This window comes from Doryrhamphus excisus, linkage group LG1, assembly GCF_037039965.1.
Source record: "Doryrhamphus excisus strain RoL-2023G ecotype Guam linkage group LG1, RoL_Dexc_Guam_v1.1, whole genome shotgun sequence".
In the NCBI taxonomy this organism is placed as follows: domain Eukaryota; kingdom Metazoa; phylum Chordata; class Actinopteri; order Syngnathiformes; family Syngnathidae; genus Doryrhamphus; species Doryrhamphus excisus.
Window position 1 is genome coordinate 11,826,109 of NC_136357.1, and position 20,851 is coordinate 11,846,959.

The 20,851-nt window shown below is 44.3% G+C and overlaps 1 protein-coding gene across 1 annotated transcript in view; it reads left to right on the plus strand.

Moving 5' to 3' along the window:
• The window catches only part of LOC131130810 (filamin-C-like), a 32,270-nt gene extending 13,688 nt beyond the window's left edge, over positions 1-18,582 (plus strand). Inside the window, exons 20-46 of the mRNA XM_058074827.2 lie at positions 130-392; positions 481-1,078; positions 1,307-1,480; positions 3,978-4,140; positions 4,206-4,534; positions 4,615-4,738; positions 6,220-6,376; positions 6,450-6,639; positions 6,931-6,954; positions 7,045-7,286; positions 7,354-7,453; positions 7,519-7,659; positions 8,042-8,170; positions 8,244-8,417; positions 8,992-9,156; positions 9,228-9,431; positions 9,508-9,660; positions 9,744-9,866; positions 10,888-11,136; positions 11,211-11,480; positions 11,547-11,684; positions 11,811-11,926; positions 13,990-14,122; positions 14,886-15,062; positions 15,181-15,399; positions 16,472-16,696; positions 17,962-18,582. Of these exons, the coding sequence (XP_057930810.2) occupies positions 130-392; positions 481-1,078; positions 1,307-1,480; positions 3,978-4,140; positions 4,206-4,534; positions 4,615-4,738; positions 6,220-6,376; positions 6,450-6,639; positions 6,931-6,954; positions 7,045-7,286; positions 7,354-7,453; positions 7,519-7,659; positions 8,042-8,170; positions 8,244-8,417; positions 8,992-9,156; positions 9,228-9,431; positions 9,508-9,660; positions 9,744-9,866; positions 10,888-11,136; positions 11,211-11,480; positions 11,547-11,684; positions 11,811-11,926; positions 13,990-14,122; positions 14,886-15,062; positions 15,181-15,399; positions 16,472-16,696; positions 17,962-18,149 (5,168 nt within the window). The 3' untranslated portion in view covers positions 18,150-18,582. The remainder of the gene's footprint in view (positions 1-129; positions 393-480; positions 1,079-1,306; positions 1,481-3,977; positions 4,141-4,205; positions 4,535-4,614; positions 4,739-6,219; positions 6,377-6,449; positions 6,640-6,930; positions 6,955-7,044; positions 7,287-7,353; positions 7,454-7,518; positions 7,660-8,041; positions 8,171-8,243; positions 8,418-8,991; positions 9,157-9,227; positions 9,432-9,507; positions 9,661-9,743; positions 9,867-10,887; positions 11,137-11,210; positions 11,481-11,546; positions 11,685-11,810; positions 11,927-13,989; positions 14,123-14,885; positions 15,063-15,180; positions 15,400-16,471; positions 16,697-17,961) is intronic.
• Positions 18,583-20,851: the final 2,269 nt, after the last annotated feature.

Below are 20,851 nucleotides of genomic sequence, written 5' to 3' on the forward strand. Positions count from 1 at the left end.
TTTAGGTGGTAACACACACATCAGTTTTTGCTAAGTAACCAACAAATGACCATACATACTTTTTTGTGCTGTTTTACAAGGAATTTGAATTAAATTTAAAATTTGCAATATTTTCCCCTTTTTTTGCAGAGGTAGAAGTAGGAAGGGACCAAGAGTTCACTGTGAACACAAAGGGTGCAGGTGGTCAGGGTAACGTAGGTGTGAAGATGACATCACCCACAGGCCGACCAATCCCCTGCAAGATGGAGTCGGACAAAGCCAAAGGTGTTCATAATGTGAAGTACATTCCCCCGGAGGAGGGTCAGTACAAGGTGGATGTCAGCTATGACGGCAACCCTGTCATGGGAAGCCCCTTTGGGGTGGAGGCGGTAATGCCTGCTGATCCCTCAAAGGTAAATGGACAAGTATGCAAGGAAATATGTAAAGTGATGTGACACTAATACACTAAATTCATCTAAAAGGATCATTTTTATATTGCAGGTCCGAGCCTTTGGCCCTGGTCTTCAAGGAGGCATAGTGGGTAAACCAGCTCCGTTCACTATTGACACAAAGGGTGCTGGTGCCGGTGGGCTGGGCCTGACGGTAGAGGGTCCCTGCGAGGCCAAAATTGAGTGCCAAGACAACGGTGACGGCACATGCTCAGTAGCTTACCTTCCCACCGAAGCCGGAGAATATGCCATCAACATTTTGTTTGCCGAGCAGCACATTCCAGGCTCTCCCTTCAAGGCAGCAGTTCGCCCTGCGTTCGACCCCAGCAAAGTCACAGCCAGCGGCCCCGGTTTGGAGAGAGCCAAGGCGGGGGAAACTGCGACCTTTACCGTGGACTGCACACGCGCCGGTGACGCAGAGCTCACCATTGAGATTATTTCAGAAAATGGTGCTAAGGCCGAGGTTCACATCCAGAAAACAGCAGAGGGAACCTTCTCCGTCACGTACATCCCACCATTCCACGGTGCACACACCATTACCATCAAGTACGGAGGTCACATGATCCCCCACTTCCCAAAAGTCCTACAGGTGGACCCATCTGTGGACACGAGTGGGGTGCACGTCTATGGGCCAGGAGTGGAGCCAAGAGGTAACAACAGACAAAGAATAGCTGCTTTGTTTAAATTAGCACAACATTACCTTTTTAGGCTGACTGTGGTGATATGATTAATTGATCAGGAAAAATAATTGGCATCTCAGCAGATTAGGATATTGACGTACTGCCCTCGGATGTCACTGATGCTGAGGACAGCACTTAGAAGATAAACAATGGCTTTGCGGCAAATCACCTTAAGGGGTCCTTTTGTTTTGTTTACAGGCGTCCTCAGAGAAGTCACAACCCACTTCATTGTGGATGCAAGGGCCCTCAACAAGGTTGGAGGAACTCACATGAAGGCTCACATTGCCAACCCCTCGGGTACCAGCACTGACGCCTACATCACCGACAAGGGCGACGGCACCTACAGAGTGGAGTACACACCGTTTGAGGATGGTAGGACGCAGTCAATGACCCTTTTCACATTTTGACACAGTAAATCATTACATAGCTAGGACAGAACTTTCTGGAGGGGGAAACTATTATATTTTTGGTAAGGATCATTATTCTTATATGCAGTCATTGTAATAGTTTGCAGTTAACTTTGCAGAAAATATTGGTGATGATCTGGATAAAAGTGTAGCTACATTATTTTATGACCATATTTATGGCTATTTCATGGTTTTTACTATATATGTATATTCTGATTATAGTAGATCTAATGTTGGCTGAGGATTTTTGCACAGTATTGGAGTTTGCAGTTGTTGGGGGGAAATGAAACTAATTAAACTAAATTATAGTGATGATCTGGATAAAGGTGCAGATACAGGAATATTTTATGGTCATTATTGTTATCATATATTTGGTCATTATAGCATTGTAAAAACAACACATCTAATGGTGGCCTATGACTTATGATATTTTCTGTACTGCTTATCCTCACGAGGGTCCCGGGCATGCTGGAGCCTATCCCAGCTGTCTGGGATTGGACTGGTCGCCAGCCAATCACAGGGCACATATAGACAAACAACCATTCACACTCACATTCATACCTATGGACAATTTGGAGTCACCAATTAACCTAGCATGTTTTTGGAATGTGGGAGGAAACCAAAGTACCCGGAGAAAACCCACGCATGCACGGGGAGAACATGCAACCTCCACACAGAGATGCCCGAGCGGGGACTCGAACCACTCATCACCGTGCAGCTTCTGGGTGTCTTATTCAGTAAAAAAGAATTTCGTTATTTTATAACGATGTTTAAAGTGCTCCTGAAAAAAGGGACGCAAACACATATAGCAGATTGTATGACATTTTTACAGATGGATTGGGATTATATGTGTGAAATATATAGTCTGGTCCCTGGTCAATTTTGTTAACTCAATGCACCCCATGAATTTGCCCACCCCTCTCTTGGATCATTGGATAAATTGATTGTTTGACAGTCCAAAGTCAAAGTTGAACTGTGATGTGGATCTGTGACCAGACAGACAGCGGTGTGAGGATGGTGGTTCCATTTTAGAGGCAATTGTATTATATTAACCATACAACAACAAAAACAGTACAGTAAACATTGACAATGAAGGACTGTACTAAGACTGAGAGGTGGACATGACGAATGGTTCTCTGCCATGGTGACAAAACATCCAAACATTTTCACAGTGCAGTGATTATACAGTGACAAAAGGTGATGCATTTTGGTTGAACTTTGGTTTAGACACTAGTGAAGTGTTTTTAGAGAGCTAAACCATATTGTGTTTAACCATCCACATTTTTTTAGCAAAAAGAAGAAGAGTATAGAAAGTCTAGTCTGTTTCAGGAAATGAGCCAAAGCAATTGAGAAGAATCGTTGCATTTTGGTAGCACTGACTATTTATATGGGAAAGGAATTAGCTTTGAAGCATGAACGAAACGTTTCGGGAAAATTAATGAGCTATGGTGTTGTGCTGAACTGTTTGGCCAAATAATCTTAGAATATTGAGAATGTAATTTCTGTTTCAAGAAATGAGCCAAGCCAATGGAGATAAACTGAAGTAACATTAATTCATTCATTAACTCATTTTCTACTGCTTTTTCCTCACGAGGGTTGCGGGGGTGCTGAAGCCTATCCCAGTTGACTGCGGGCAAGAGGCGGGGTACACCCTGGACTGGTTGCCAGCCAATCACAGGGCACATATAGACAAACAACCATTCACACTCACATTCATATTCACACATTCACATTCCATAAGTCACCAACGAACCTAGCATGTTTTTGGAATGTGGGAGGAAACCGGAGTACCCGGAGAAAACCCACGCATGCACGGGGAGAACATGCAAGATGGCCGAGGGTGGAATTGAACCCTGGTCTCCTAGCTGTGAGGTCTGTGCGCTAACCACTCGGCCGCCGTGCCGCCCCTGAAGTAACATTATTGTTCAATTATTAGCCAATGTTTACAATAAAACTTTACGACTTCAATCGCTAACAGGTGTTTGTATTGTACGTCATCGGAGAGTGGGAAAAGTCAGTATGAGGAGAAAGGGAGAGAGATTTGGGGGAGGGTATAAATACCGAATGATGCAGTGGTGCAATGATGTGAGGGCCAGAGAGCAGGCAGCCAGACAGGCTCTGATTTATAAATAGTCTATTCTGGAACAGAAGCTCTCAAGCAGGCAGGTATGTGTGCTGAAGGCTGCTAGCACACCAGCTCTAAAGTCAGGGGATGACACGGTTTATTAATAGAGATCTATAAAGAGATGACGCTCTCTTCTCCCAGGCCTATGGAGCGAAAAGGAAGATGTTGTAACAGAATAATAATGAACACAATTGACGCCTTTCACCACAAGCTCTGACGCATTTCTGTAAATCAACAGATGTCTGTCTTACCTCAAAGGGAATATTTTCACTGTTCAAATCCAACTCACGCTAATCGCAGATATATTTTTTTAGACTGATTATGTGTTTGTGTGCAGGCATGCATCTGATTGAGGTGCTGTACGATGATGCGCCTGTTCCCAAGAGTCCCTTCAGAGTGTCAGTGGTGGAGGGATGTGATCCAACCCGGGTGAGAGCCTATGGACCGGGTCTGGAAGGAGGGATAACCAACAAACCCAACTGTTTCACAGTAGAGACCAGGTAGCTACAACATTCATTCGTCAGTGGTGTCTTGGGGTTCAATGAATCATGTTGATTATTTACAGGGGAGCCGGTACTGGAGGTTTGGGCCTGACTATAGAGGGCGCATCTGAGGCCCAAATATCCTGCAAAGACAACAAAGATGGGAGCTGCAGTGTGGAGTACGTTCCCTATACACCCGGCGACTATGACGTCAACATTAACTACGGAGGACATCCCATCCCCGGTAGTCCCTTCAAAGTGCCAGTCAGGGACCCTGTGGACCCCAGCAAGGTGAAATGCTCTGGGCCCGGTTTGGGCTCTGGAGTAAGAGCCCACATCCCTCAAACCTTCACAGTGGACTGCACTCAGGCTGGACAGGCACCGCTGGATGTCAAACTCTATGGGCCAACAGGTAATAGAAGAACACACCAATTAGCCTTTTCATCATACTGTATATTTGCACCTCCAATAATTTAGCAATTTACTTCAAAGGTACAATGGAGCCAGTCGGTGTGAAAAACAATGGCGACGGAACCTACACAGTTCACTACACACCAGCCCAAGATGGACCGTACACTGTTGCAGTCAAATATGCAGAACAGGAGGTCCCACATAGGTAGGCATATATTAATGTACTATGGTGCGTTCAAGGACCACCAAACAAAGTGGGAAATGTCTGACATATTATCACATATTTTTATATTTTTACACACTTTGATTGAATTAGATGCCTTTTCTTCAGAAAAGAAAAGATCTTTCTAGATCTTTTTTTTTTTTAACAAAAATCCATGAATTTGCAGAACTGTGTACAACAGAACTCTGAACTTGTCCGAGGTAATATATGGCATACAACACTAACAACGTAATATGGGAGTGGGATAAGAGGACATGAATAGCAAACGTCACAAAGTCTGTCACAAGATGCTTGAGACACAAGATAAGACGACACACGAGATTGGGTCTCCGAGAATGAAACAAGAAGAGATTTTAACATTACTTTTAAGAAAAGCACAATGAAAAAATATTTAAAAATATATGACAATATATTGCAATATAGGCACGGCGGTCCAGTGGTTAGCGCGCAGACCTCACAGTTAGGAGACCAGAGTTCAATTCCACCCTCTGCCATCTCTGTGTGGAGTTTGCATGTTCTCCCCGTGCATGCGTGGGTTTTCTCCGCGTACTCCGGTTTCCTCCCACATTCCAAAAACATGCTAGGTTAATTGGTGACTCCAAATTGTCCATAGGTATGAATGTGAGTGTGAATGGTTGTTTGTCTATATGTGCCCTGTGATTGGCTGGCGACCAGTCCAGGGTGTACCCTGCCTCTCGCCCGAAGACAGCTGGGATAGGCTCCAGCACCCCTGCAACCCTCGTGAGGAAAAAGCGGTAGAAAATGAATGAATAAATGAATATTGCAATGTACTCATTTAATTTCTGGTATGTTAAACTCTTCTGCACTCTGTGTGTATGCTACCGGCCCCGCCTCCACCCACCAAGACAAAGAGACTGTATGACCGACAAAGAGGCTCCCTCCATTCATGCTGAGAGCTGCTGAAACCATTGCACATAGTGAATATTATTATGCACTGAAGAAATTAAAATGATCATAATTATAGCTATCACATCTGTTGATGATGGACGTCGAGCAAAACCTGCTTTTTTACAAAGCTGTCCTCTGCAAAGAAGTGTCCATACACTTAGTTCAGGGTCATTTCGCTAGCGTCAGGTCAGAGGTTGCATTATGTCCATGACCTTTTTCCTGTATAACTTCAGCTAAAGTCAGCTACTGCAAAAGCGATCATTTTAGCGTCTTTTTGCTCAAAAGTGGCGTAAACGAGGCATAAACATTTTACTATTGATATTATTAGTATTATTTAACTATCATTAAAAGTTCACTTTTGCTTACTTTAAGACAGTAGAATACACGTAAAATACGTCCAGAGTCTCATGTCTGTCCTTTCTTCCTTATTGCTACTTTAATGTATGTTTTTTCATCATCAGCAGCAGCAGCCTTCCAAGCTTGTAGTCTGTACTCTGCCACCCAGACGTGTTGTGTTTATTAATCTCCGTCCATATTATCTCTGCCTTCAACAGTCCATTCAAGGTAATGTCTCAGCCTGGGCATGACGCCAGTAAAGTCCGTGCCAGTGGTCCTGGTCTGGACAGCAAAGGTGTATCAGCCAGTCTTCCCGTTGAGTTCACCATCGATGCTCGCGATGCCGGACAGGGCTTGCTCACTGTGCAGATTCTGGTCAGTCAAACTAAACACAATCTAGTATTGAAACAAAAAAATCCCTAAATCACCCAACATTATCTACTGGCAGGATCCAGAAGGCAAGCCAAAGAATGCAACCATCCAGGACAACAGGGATGGCACCTACACCGTGTCCTATGTACCAGACTCTCTTGGCCCATACACCATCACCATTAAATATGGAGGGGATGAGATTCCTTATTCCCCTTATCGGATTCAGTCGCTTCCCACTGGAGACGCCAGCAAGTGTCGACTCACGGGTGAGTGGATTGATTCATCTCAAACCATACATAGACAACCACAATGTATCCCACTGGGCATCTTCCAGTACTTTATGACATTGCATGTGGGCCATATCAGCTCAAATGAAAGGAACTGAATTGCATAATTTGCTAAAATTGAAGAGAAAGTGAACATTTTGGCCCATATTGAGTATACTTACAAACATACAATATTTTTACATGATCTCACCAAAACTGACAACTATGAATATTCTGTATCCCCTTGTGGAATACAATGATTACTTACTACCATTACCTTTTTCTTTACAGTGTCAATAGGAGGACATGGTGTATGTAAGTAGCCTTTGTTTTTACTGTGGTTTCTCTAAAAAAACCTTCTTTTTCTTGCATTAACACGTCTTTTTCTTTTTTTTTTTTGAACAGCGGGCCTTCAGAAGCTGCAGACCTTAGAGGATACAGTAATCACAGTGGACGCCAAGTCTGCTGGCAAGGGCAAGGTAACCTGCAAGGTACTGACCCCACAAGGGATGGAGCTGGACATGGACGTAGTGGAGAATCACGACGGCACCTTCGACATCTACTACACAGCCCCTGAACCTGGCAAATATGTCATCACAATTCGCTTTGGAGGCCAGAACATCCCCAAGAGTCCCTTCAATGTGGTGGTGGGTGCAAATCACTGAATATTTTGTAAGACGATATAATTTCACACAATATTCTTCTCTTTGAAAGGCCTCGAATGAGCCAGTGGCCCCACGGGACACTGTGGATCCTCTCTTCAGACCCGTTAACTTCCTTGTGCCCTTCACGCCCCAGCAAGGAGAGATATCAGGTGTGAAAATTACCTCGCTTGAAAATTAAACCTCAAACACGTACTCACCAAACTGCCATTTTTAGGTGAGGTGAGGATGCCCTCAGGCAAGACTGCCTGTCCACACATCACCGACAATAAAGACGGCACCATCACAATCAAATACCAGCCTACAGAGCGAGGACTGCACGAGATGGACATCAAATATGACGGCAACCACATTCCAGGTCAGCAAAAGCTATAAAGTCACGGGAAATGTGATTATCTACGCCAGGGAGGAGGTTATTTTTGGCTGGTTTTGATGTACGAGGTCAGACATTGCAGTCAGATTTTGGGGCAATAGGGTGAAAACTTTAGATTTAAAATACAATTTGGTTTCAGCATCACAGTCATCAGCATGAAATGTTTTTAGCATGAGATAAAACAACTGTTACCTCGGTAATAATATTGTTTTAATTAACTGTCTAATGTAGCGTCACAAACAATTTCATTTGTCAACATGATTACATGAGACATTAGTAAACAATAATGAACTTATTGGTCATTAACAAATGACAATTAGAACACAGTCATTCTAAACTGCTTCACTTTCATTTTTTTTGCCTACAGGAAGCCCGCTGCAGTTCTATGTTGACGCTGTGAACAGCGGAGTGGTGTCAGCCTATGGTCCAGGTCTGAGTTATGGCATGGTCAACAGAGCAGCCACCTTCACGGTGGTCACCAAGAACGCAGGAGAAGGTACAAATGAATAGCGGATTTAAAGTAGTTAAAGTGAAAGTGCATGTAAGAAACTGGTTATTTTCTCTGTCAGGTGGTCTGTCGCTAGCAGTGGAAGGTCCCTCTAAGGCAGAGATCACCTGCAAGGACAACAAAGACGGCACCTGCACCGTGTCCTACCTACCCACAGCGCCCGGAGACTACAACATCATTGTCAAGTTTGACAACAAGCACATTCCCGGCAGCCCCTTCACTGCCAAGATTACCGGTGAGGGAACTAGTTGTTTCGTGATTGACTACAGCCTATTATTAGCTAAAATATATGCATAACACAAAACAGGCACTATAATAACATAATCGGCGCCAAAATCATAATCATAGTAATAACACGGGGTACTGTTGTGGCTGTACTCCTACCAAAACTCAACTCTAAATTGCTGGTGTCACTTCCTGTCCACACATACAGAAGACTTTTATTGAAACAAATAAAAGCACAAGCCTTATTTATGTCTTTAATGGCGTATCACATCTGTAGATATATGTTGTTATGTGTATGTTATATGTATGTATTATATATATGTAAGTTTTACCTTATTCACCATAAGTTGGTAATAACATGTAATAATAAGTTGGTAATAATATATAAACAAGTGATATCATGGTTAAAATGTAAGCACTGATGGAAAGCACACATTTTTAGCTAGCGGTGTGTCAAAAAAGTATTTCAATCACTCTTCGGTGGTCCAGGATTGCAACCCTCACAGAAATAGAAGATCTATGTATATATATGTTGTTCCAAATCTGGAAAACATCTAAACAAAACATTTTTGGTCTTGGTCAAGGGGATGACTCCATTACCAGGACGTCCCAGCTAAATGTCGGCACAGCTGCCGATGTGTCGCTTAAAATTGCTGAAACGGACCTGAGCTCTCTCAGTGCCAGTATCAGGGCGCCATCGGGCAACGAGGAACCCTGCCTGCTCAAAAGGCTGCCCAACAGACATCTTGGTGAGAAACATTTGCTGTCACAACCTAGCTTTGTGCATATGCTTGACTTTTGTTCTGCTTTTCTCTTTTAGGTATCTCTTTTACCCCTAAAGAGGTTGGCGAGCATGAAGTGAGCGTGAGAAAGAACGGTGTGCACGTAGCCAACAGTCCTTTCAAAATCATGGTTGGACAGTCAGAGATTGGAGAAGCCAGTCGGGTCAAGGCTTTTGGGAAAGGCCTGGTGGAGGCGCACACCTTTGAGATGGCAGAGTTCTTTGTGGACACAAGGAACGCTGGTATGTGCCCCACACCTGTCATTCAAACAGCACCACAAGTCTGGAAAAATGCTTTATGAGTCTCTTGTCCTTTTAGGTTATGGTGGACTTGCATTGTCAATAGAGGGTCCTAGCAAAGTGGATATCAACTGTGAAGATATGGAGGATGGGACGTGCAGAGTGACCTACTGTCCGACAGAGCCTGGAAATTACACCGTTAACATCAAGTTTGCCGAAAAGCACATCCCAGGTAAAATAGAGTCCGGTGCTTGCTAAATATTCCACTGGAAAAGACTAATAAGCCCTTTAAAACACTAAATGATGTCCTTCCAGGAAGTCCATTCACAGTTAAGGTAACTGGTGAAGGAAGGATCAAGGAGAGCATAACCAGGAAGAGGCAAGCATCTTCTATCGCTTCAGTGGGAAGCACTTGTGGACTCAACCTCAAGATTCCAGGTCAGCAGGGTGGATTCTTTCTTTGCCACTCCCGTTGATACTCATGGGTTAGGGAGCATAAGGGATAGGGTCAAGTATGAAACTGTTTATTTTTTGTTACCACAACAGACTGCACGGTGGGGGAGTGGAATCGAATTCCATGGGTTAGATTCCATCCTCGGGCATCTATGTGTGGAGTTTGCATGTTCACCCCATGTGTGGGTTTTCTCCGGGTACTCCGGTTTCCTCCCACATTCCAAAATCATGCTAGGTTAATTGATGACTCCAAATTGTCCATAGGTATGAATGTGAGTGTGAATGGTTGTTTGTCTGTATGTGCCCTGTGATTGGCTGGTGACCAATCCACTGCCTCTCACCCGAAGACAGCTGGGATAGGCTCCAGTGAATGAATGAATGAATGAATGAACTTTTGAAGATGGAACTCCCATTAAACTGCCATAGTGAACCAAACTGAACCATCCACCCATCTATTTTTATACTGCTTATCCTCATGAGGGATTATGCTGGAGCCTATCCCAGGGAGAGGTGTGGTACAACCTGGACTGGTCTCTGGCCAATATATGGACAGACAACCATTCACACTCACTTTCATACCTACGGACAATTTGGAGTTGCCAATTAACCTAGCATGTTTTTGGAATGTGGGAGGAAACCGGAGTACCTGGAGAAAACCCACACATGGAGAGAACATGCAAACTCCATACATAGAAGCCCAAACTGAGATTTGAACCCAGGTCTTACAGATGTCCTGACATGCTAACCACTTGGCAACCGTGCAGTCCAAACTGAACCAGTTGGTGGAAACATGCATTAGTCATTTGACTGAAGTGAAGACTGGATTGATTCTGGGTCCTTTTCACTGCAGTACAACAGCGTGGAGTACAAATGTGTTATATTCGTACTACTATATTCGTTCTACCAATGTGAGAGAGAGTGAAAATGCAGAAAAAATATATAGAGTACAGAGCTGTATCGAACTGCACTGCAAACCAGTCTTCTTACAACTTTCACATTGTTGTAGGAAACTGGTTCCAGATGGTGTCAGCCCAGGAGAGGCTAACAAGGACGTTCACCCGCAGCAGCCACACGTACACCCGCACCGAACGCACAGAGATCAGCAAAACCCGCGGCGGCGAGACCAAGCGGGAGGTTCGGGTGGAGGAGAGCACCCAGGTGGGTGGAGGGGGAAGCCCCTTCAGAGATGTGTTTGGAGACTTCCTGGGCCGAGAGAGCCTCAGCAGCTTCGCCGGCATCACTGCCAGACCTGAAGGTGTGACACCCCACCGTTCTCTTACATCCTTACACATCTTTGAACTATATTCTAATCTTGTTCCACCTTTCCAGCTGAAGGGGGCTCACAGGCCATGACAGCCCAGGTGACCAGCCCCAGCGGGAAGACAGTGGACGCCGACATTGTGGATGGAGGAAACAGCACCTATAGCGTGCGCTTCATCCCCCAGGAAATGGGAGCGCACACTGTCAATGTCAAGTACAGGGGCCAGCATGTCCCTGGGAGCCCTTTCCAATTTACTGTGGGCCCAATGGGGGAGGGAGGGCCACACAAGGTCCGAGCCGGAGGCCCTGGTCTGGAAAGAGGCGTGGCTGGAGCACCATGTAAGTCACATTGTGGAGCTCGACCGATGGCAAGAGTTGTAATTCATTGTTTTTTTGTCTTTCCAGCTGAATTTAGCATCTGGACCAGAGAGGCCGGTGCTGGAGGGCTTTCCATTGCCGTCGAGGGGCCCAGCAAAGCAGAAATCTCTTTTGAGGACAGGAAGGACGGTTCCTGTGGTGTCTCGTACATTGTGAAAGAACCAGGTAGAACTTGCTTGTTAAATTGTCCTTATTTTGACTTTTTTTTTAATCCAAGTGTGGCCTCTTTGTCTTTAATCTGCTCCACTTTTACTTGGTAGTGAAAGCTAATAAGCCATCTGTTCCCCTCAGGTGACTATGAGGTGTCAATTAAGTTCAACAACGAACACATCCCTGACAGCCCCTTCATTGTTCCCATCGCGACGCTGTCAGACGAAGCCCGCAGGCTCACATTCACAAGCCTGCAGGTGAGAACTTCCACACATCCACATGGAGAATTTTAATTTGTGGCTCAAAATATAAGAAAAGAAAAAGTGTCAGGGATTGACAAAGGCGTGTAAAACACAGCGTGAAGGGCTTTAGCGCCTGCTTTTGCCCTTGAAGTGGTAATGAACTGGAGCCTACCAGTGGAATACGATGAAGCTGGCCAATAATGAAGGTCAGGATTAACTGTGCCTTGGCCAAGTGGAGCAGCACCGCAGCGGTGGCTGTGTTATGTGTGGACTGTCTGTATCCAGTCAATAAATACAAGGACAACAATAACACAACCTTATTCAGATTGTGGTGCTATAAAGCATTTCATCATTTGTCTATGATTATAACCTAACTGTAATACCTGTTGGGAATAATGGCGTTACTGGTCTACTATCAGGTACTGGAATAATTAATGTTAGAACACCATTACCATTACTGGTGTGTATTGTGGTGAGTTATATTGCACTGACATCCATAGGACACCGGCTCGCTCATGGAGATGTTTAAGTTCAATATGTTTTAAGGAGTTTTAAGTGACGGATAAGAACAGATATCTTATTTTCTTATCTGTAAATTTGTTCTCATCGTTTAAAATACTCAAATTGTGTGTGAATATCACATCTCTAAGCCATATAAGTGAAGTGTGTATTATGTCCCAGAGCCATTTGTTGTCCCTGTCCATTGTGAGCAACTCTAATCTCTTCAAATATCTCTCGTCAAACGACATTACAAAGCGAAATCCGACATATTTGAAGGTTTTTGTTTTTTTTTAACTAATTACATTTTTTTTCAACTAATTACATTTATGAAGAACTAACTTCTTTTGTAAAGAATAACTTTTGGGGGGTAGCTAGTAACTATAAATCATTCCCTTATTCATGTTTTACCGCTTGGACTGGTCGCCAGCCAATCACAGGGCACATATAGACAAACAACCATTCACACTCACATTCATACCTATGGACAATTTGGAGTCACCAATTAACCTAGCATGTTTTTGGAATGTGGGAGGAAACCGGAGTACCCGGAGAAAACCCGCGCATGCACGGGGAGAACATGCAAACTCCACACAAAGATGGCCGAGGGTGGAATTGAACCCTGGTGTCTTAGCTGTGAGGTCTGCACGCTAACCACTTGACCACCGTGCCGCCACTATAAATCATTACTTTTGAAAATGGATTTGGCCAACACTGTTTTCTGTATCTGTTGCTCAGTATAACCATGGTTCGTTACATACCTCAGTTTCAAGGTCACGGTTCGGTTCATGAACAGTGGTGGCATACAGCATACGCCATAATTTGACTGTTTATATATTTTGCCAGGAAAACTTTAACAATGGAAGAGAGTTTTCAAGCTCTGGCTTCCTGTGAATACTATATTGCATGGCAGTTACACTTCCTTTACCGTTTTTAATGTGTATCGTGTAGGAAATGTGTATGCCTCTCTGCCTTACCGGATGTTCTAAATTGAAAAATCAATTTCCAAACAGATGTACTATTCCACCTCTACAATACAATACAATAACTTTGTAAAAAAAAAAATCTAACAATATGTTTATTATTGTAGTTGTAGTTTGCAGGGTTGTAGTAGGAAGGGGGAATGCCAATGTCCATGTAAAGATAGCAAATGTCTAGAAAAAACTAGTGTGAGTGATCTTTAAAGGTCCCTGTGACTCACCATATTGCTCCACTCACTTCACAGATGGTCATTTTATTTTTGCTTTCACACTTTCCCACTGCCAGCAATATTAAAATACTCTTTTTTTTTGCAACTCGAAAGAAAACGCCACTGCAGCCAATACATGCCGGGTGAAGCGCAATATCAGACTAGCATTTCAAATGTCAGGCAACCTCTCATGTCTGCTATGGCCGCTCGTCTGCCCGCAGGGCACAAACACTAAACGCCTCACTATAAACTCTGACCTTTTCTGCCTCTCACGCCCAACTGCTTGATCTATTCTCGTCCGGTTGTGATGAATCACACACTCGGTGTCCCCGAGGGCCACGCACTCATGCACACATATAATATGATCACATTTTTACCTGTCTTTTTTTAGGAGAAGGATTTGAAGGTAAACCAAGAAGCGTCCTTTATGGTGCAACGCAATGGGGCTCGCGGCGTGGTGGACGCCAAAGTGCACACCCCCTCCGGCTGCTCCGAGGAGTGTTATGTCACTGAGCTGGATGGTGGTAAGAACAACAATCAAAACACAATTCCAGCTTTTTCAACATTCATTCATTTTCTACCGCTTATCCTCTCAAGGGTTGTGGGGTACACCCTGGACTGGTCGCCAGCCAATCACAGGGCACATATAGACAAACAACCATTCACACTCACATTCATACCTATGGACAATTTGGAGTCGCCAATTAACCTAGCATGTTTTTGGAATGTGGGAGGAAACCGGAGTCCCCGGAGAAAACCCACGCATGCACGGGGAGAACATGCAAACTCCAGGGTGGAATTAAACTCGGGTCTCCTAGCTGTGTGGTTCCCAATGACAATTTAGCACCTACATCAGATTTAGTCTACAAAACACACTGTAACTTTCAGGTGTTTAGCCAAATAACCACAAAATTTGGTACACTCTTATAGGGGATTCACAAGCACATGTCTGCAAAACATGTCTGCTAGATTGGTGGAAAAATATGGCCGACATAAACCAACATGGACGAGACTTTGCAGCTAATTGGCTATAAGTCATTGACCATTCATCTAATGATTGTACAACCTTTAGGATATACAATGTTTAGACAACTTGGGTTTTGACAAGTAAGATTGCTGTCGTGTGAATTGTTCCATGGCGTGAACATAGCTCATCTTCCCATCGTTTACATCATGTTCTTCATCTTAGGAATTAACAGTGCCTCTGCTGGCTGTAGCCAAGCACTACAATCCAAGTGCTAATCACAGAATCAGCAATCTGACATTTTTTTCCGTTGGTTCTTCCAGATAAAACCTCAATCCGCTTCATTCCACGGGAGAACGGCGTTCACTCAATAGACGTGAAGTTCAATGGATGCCACATTCCCGGTAGTCCATTCAATGTGCGCGTGGGAGACCCGGGGCTGATTGGAGATCCAGGCATGGTAACTGCGCACGGTCCCGGCCTGCTGGGCGGAACTACAGGTGGGTACAACCAGCCAAAGAATGTGACCAAGATTTTCAGTGATAGATAGATACTTTATCCAAGAGAAATTCTAAGCTTTTGAGCAGGTAGGCAATAATCTCTGTGTTGTTTATCTAGGCGTACCCTCCGAGTTTATAGTGAACACCTGCAACGCTGGCCCGGGCACCTTATCGGTCAACATCGACGGCCCGTCCAAGGTGAAGATGGACTGCTGCGAGTGTCCGGAAGGCTACAAAATCACCTACATCCCCATGGCACCCGGCAACTATCTCATCACCATCAAATATGGCGGACCGCAGCACATTGTTGGCAGCCCTTTCAAAGCTAAAGTCTCAGGTTCGTTTAGCAGCTCGTCTGCGGATCAAATCAAATCAAATCAACTTTATTTGTATAGCACTTTTCCTGCAAAGAAATGCAGCACAAAGTGCTTTACAGAATTAAAAACAATTTCCACAATTAAAAAAAAAACAAAGAAACAAAAGAAAGCCCCTCCTTCCCACCCTCCATACTAGACCCACACACGCACACACACACACACACAATCACACAATCACACACAGTAGGGAGACATAGCATGGCACTGAGGATCAAGGAAACGCCACCTTTGGGGGCGTCCACACTGGGAGGAGCTGCAGGCCGTGCCATCGGAGGACCAGCAACCCGGGCCCCCCGACTCCGACTGACGGGTGGACCCCCACATTAAAGGGAGGAACCCCCAGCCGGCCGGGTCGAAGGGACCCAAGGATGGCACCCCCTCAGCAGACCCGAACAGCCCCAGTGTGGAGGACCCCCCTGAGGAAACACTGGAGTTAGAAGCTGAAGACTAAGAGCATAAAATAGGACTAAAAAGATAAAAACATAACACTGGAGTTAAAAGCTGAACCCCAAGAGCAAAAAATATGACTAAAAAGATAAAAAGAAAACACTGGAGTTAAAAGCTGAAGACTAAGAGCATAAAATAGGACTAACAAGACAAAAAACAAAACACTGGAGTTAAAAGCTGAAGAATAAGAGCATAAAATAGGACTAAAAAGATAAAAACATAAGAAAAGTTTAAAAATATTAGTTAAAAGCCTGATTAAAAAGGTGCGTTTTTAATCTTTTTTAAAAAATATCAACAGTCTCCGCAGTCCTGAGGATGAAGTGTTTCCATGTTGCTAAGTCAAAAAATTATTTGTTGAACAACAATTTGTACTATACTTTTTTTATTCATACATCATAGAATAAAGGTAAAGGTTAGGGGGTTAGAAATTAAGAGTTAGTTTTAAGTTTCAATAGTTCCTGGCAAAAGGAATTAGGGAAACACTTTCCAGGATCAGCTGCACCTTGCCTGTCTCATGGTTACGTAACATCTGCGCCGACCCGTAATGACATTTGATTTGCTGACCTTGTTCTCTCTGTCTTGCAGGCGCCCGACTCTCAGGTGGGCACAGCCTCCACGAGACATCATCTGTCCTGGTTGAAACCGTTACCAAATCCTCCAAAGTGGGCGGAGCCTACAGCACCACCTCCACATCCTCTTCTACGTCCAAGCTGACATCAGACGCCAGCAAGGTGGTTTGTCGCGGAATGGGTCTGAGCAAGGCTGCAGTGGGACAGAAAAACAATTTCACAGTCGACTGCAGCAAAGCAGGTGAGGTCATCACCTACACAGGCGCGGATCTTGTACTCACACATCAAGAAGTCAAAATTTCAGAAGGCACTTACGTTTGGCTCATTTGCTCCAGTGTGTGTGTGTGTGTTTTTTTTTATGAAAACAGCTGTCTGCTACAGATGGAAGCAAGTTTATGACGGGCATTGTTAGTGAACAGCACGTTCAGGTCCTTGAACGCAAACAAAGCGAGGAAGCAGATGAGCAAAGATGAGCTCATCGAGCATCATTAATCTACTGAATTTGTTCGTAAGAGAAGTCGGCACCACAATTTGTTTGAAAATGATTCTTCTTGCAAGCTGTTAGTAATTAGTCCAGGTAAACATTACCCCAAATCTTGGTGGTATTGAAAAAAACGTTTTGCTGTGGGGTGAGGATTCATAATTTAACAAACTGGAAATGACCTTTCCCTCCTTGGGAATGTTTGAACATTAACAGTCTATTATAGCAATCCACGGATAGAAGAAATCAATCAGGAAATTCCCCATAGTGCTTGACCTGAAAAATGAAGGCTGCAGGGCCTACATTGATATTCCTTACCTGTTTAAAATAATCCAAAGCTAGAAAAAGAAAAAACTCAGGATTATCTTTTAAAATTTATGATTTATTGTTGTTGTGGAAGTTGTTGGAAGGCTTGTTTATAAGTTCCCAATTTTTTTTTTTTGGGTACACATATTGCTGGCTGAAGACAGCTGGGATAGGCTCCAGCACCCACCGCGACCCTCGTGAGGAAAAAGCGGTAGAAAATGAAGGAATGAATGTTAATTTTTCCAAACTTAAAAAAAAACAAAGCAGCAGTGGTGGCATCTCCAGTGTATGCAGGCAAGTGGGCTAGCTAGCAGCTATGTTAGCTGGCTAATAGCTAGCCACTTACTTATTCGGCGTAACGTTATTTATGTCAATAGTAAAAAATGGCATTTTCCTTGAAGGCCCCTTAACTCTCTTAACTCATAATTGTGAAGAATATAGACATCGGTTCTCTGAAACCAGTATTGGTAGCATAAGCCAGCTTGTGGTGTCTTCTGTTATTTGGAGACAAGGAGGGATACCACCATTCCAAAACAGGGAATTGGAAATGCAATATTAGTGTTCGGTATGAGCATGTACTATGAGTATGTGACAGCCAACAACAACAATAGCTGATCACAGTACTTTCCAAGTAAAATGTCATGTAAACATACACTAAGCCTGATCTACCGTGGCAAAGCATTATCTTAACTCCCCTCAATCCTGCTTGTTTTGCACAGGTAGCAACATGCTGATGGTGGGCGTGCACGGCCCTCAAGCTCCATGTGAGGAGGTGTACGTCAAGCACATGGGCAACAAGCTCTACAACGTCACCTACACCGTCAAGGACAAGGGCAGCTACACCCTCATCGTCAAATGGGGTGATGACAACGTCCCCGGGAGCCCCTACAAAGTGGCTGCACCCTGAAAGCAGTGCTCCGCCCATTCACTCACCTCCACCAACCACTCCCTCCTTACCCCCTTGCCCCCTTACCTCCTTACCTCCTTCCCACCGCCATGTTAAAGGCACTGCTCCTCTACTTTTGACTGATTACAAATTACTGCACTAAAGTTTATGTGTGCCAAATTCTGTAAGCATAGCATATGCATAGCATAGGGATGTGAAGGCAACAGCGTGGTTTATGATTGAATATGTTTGTTCCTGCCTTGTTCTCCTCCTGTCATGTAGGTGTCATCTGTGAATGTTTATAGATAATAATTCATGTAATCGACAGTATTGAAGTGTGTGTGTGTGGCACAAAGTGGTTTTTGTATGATTTAAGAAGGAACGATTGCCTTTTTTTTGTTATATTAACCTATTTTTGCAGACCTAATAAAGATTAAAATGATAACTTCCTGTTCTCCCTGTGCATGCGTGGGTTTTCTCCGGGTACTCCGGTTTCCTCCCACATTCCAAAAAACATACTAGGTTAATTGGCGACTCCAAATTGTCCATAGGTATGAATGTGAGTGTGAATGGTTGTTTGTCTATATGTGCCCTGTGATTGGCTGGCGACCAGTCCAGGATGTACCCAACCTCTCGCCCGAAGACAGCTGGGATAGGCTCCAGCACCCCCTCATGAGGAAAAAGCGGTAGAAAATGAATGAATGAATGATAACTTCCCAGATGCAAATCATTGAACTTATGTTTTTATAGGCTGACAGCATCTTCTCTCAGAGTACTCTGGCTTCCTCCCACATCCCCAAAACATGCATCCTAGGATAACTGTATATCCTAAATTGTTCATAAGCGTGAATGTGAGTAGTTGTTTGTCTAAAGGTGACTGATCACCAGTCCAGGGTGTACCCCACTTCGCCCAGAAGTCAGCTGGGATAGGCCTCAGCTCACCTGAGACTCTAATGAGGACAAGTGTTATAGAAAAATGGATGTATGAATGAAGCTGTGCAGTGATTTATAACCATTGCGGGGGTTTTCTCCCAATGCAGTTTTCTTTTAATAAGAGATGCCTAGAGCAGTTTTCCAAATAGACTCCGACTCAGTGTTCATAAGGAGAGGGTCCTCAGAGGAACGTGACAGGAACGGAGCGTGACTACTGCAGTGTCTCATTTACATCTTGTACTTGTCTAAATGCAATCACAAGATGGCAGCATAGTCAAGCTGTCTTCCATATCTACATACAAGAGGCAAGTGTCCATTGTTCCCCAATGAAGATGAAGTACACCACCTTTCATGAAAAGGAACCTGCAGACCAGAGAAAACAGGAGGAGTCACCTTCTATTGTGTGTATAATTAATCCTGTTGGGTGTGTAATGGAAGGGGTGGTTGTTCCTCCATTGTTGCATCCTCAAGGTGCTGCACCACAAAGAAGGACGATTCAGACTTTAGTGTTGTGTGGTCCTTTGCATATATCTGCAGCATTGCTCACATGTGTCGCTGCTCTATGAACATCCTTTGCCCGGTCTTCTGGCCGAGGAGTCCAGCCTTAGCCATGCTGACACACAGCATCGAGCACCCAGCCCCATTCTTCATGGAGAGGAGCCTATAATTAGGTGCTAATTTTCCCCGGTTCCACTGTGATATGATGCTGGGGGCCATTACGAGGCAAGATGAGCAGTGGCGAGAGTTCCACTCTTAGGACCATCTGGCTAAATGGGCTGGCGCAGACCCACTGATGACGTTTGGGCCAGAGCACAACCCGCCCACGTCAGTCTGTCCTCAACCGTCCTGCTCCTGCAGTCCGGGGACTCGGGCGTCTGTCCACCACAACATGTTTATCCCAAAATGTTGCCAAGTGAATTAAAAAACAGTGTGGAAGGATGCGGTTTCTGGCATGACGCGTGCATGGCTGTGGGGTGGGGGTCTAAAAATGGGGGCAACCAGAGGGATGACAGTGTGGGAGGAACAGAAAGGTGAATTCGAGAGAGAATGGTCTTTAAAGAATGCTGGTGGACAAATGGGTTAAAAACAATACTTTACTGCTGTAATGTTGGTGCTGATGAAATACAACAGAGATTGTGTTCTTCAAGAATGGGCCTGCGGGACAAATCCGGACCAGGGATGACATTAGACTGACCTTGATTTCACTTCAAAACTTGGGAACATTGTGTCAGCAGCAAAAACAACAGGAGCATTGTCATTTATGACCTTTTGACTACAGTTTTTTAGGTCCTTAGGAATAGAAGATCTTTGCCTCGATTTTTTGCAGTAGGTTCTTAAAAACAACAGAGTGCTCCTGTCATGTAGAGGATCTTTGACAAGCGCTTTTGCAAGAGATTCTAAAACACTGTGAAGCACTTTTGTCAAATACATGATCTTTGATTAGAGTTTTATTTATTTTGTTGTAATCGGTTTCTGTAAATGCTGCACGGTGGAAGAGTGGTTAGCGCGCAGGACAGCTATAGGAGTACAATTCCACTTTCGGCCGTCTCTGTGTGGAGTTTGCATGTTCTCCCCATCCATGCGTGGGTTTTCTCCGGGTACTCTGGTTTCCTCCCACATTCCAAAAACATGCTAGGTTAATTGGTGACTTCAAATGTGAGTGTGAATGGTTGTTTATGTTCTATATGTGCCCTGTGATTGGCTAGCGACCAGTCCAGGGTGTACCCCGCCTCTCGCCTGAAGACAGCTGGGATAGGCTCCAGCACCCCGCAACCCTCATGAGGATAAGC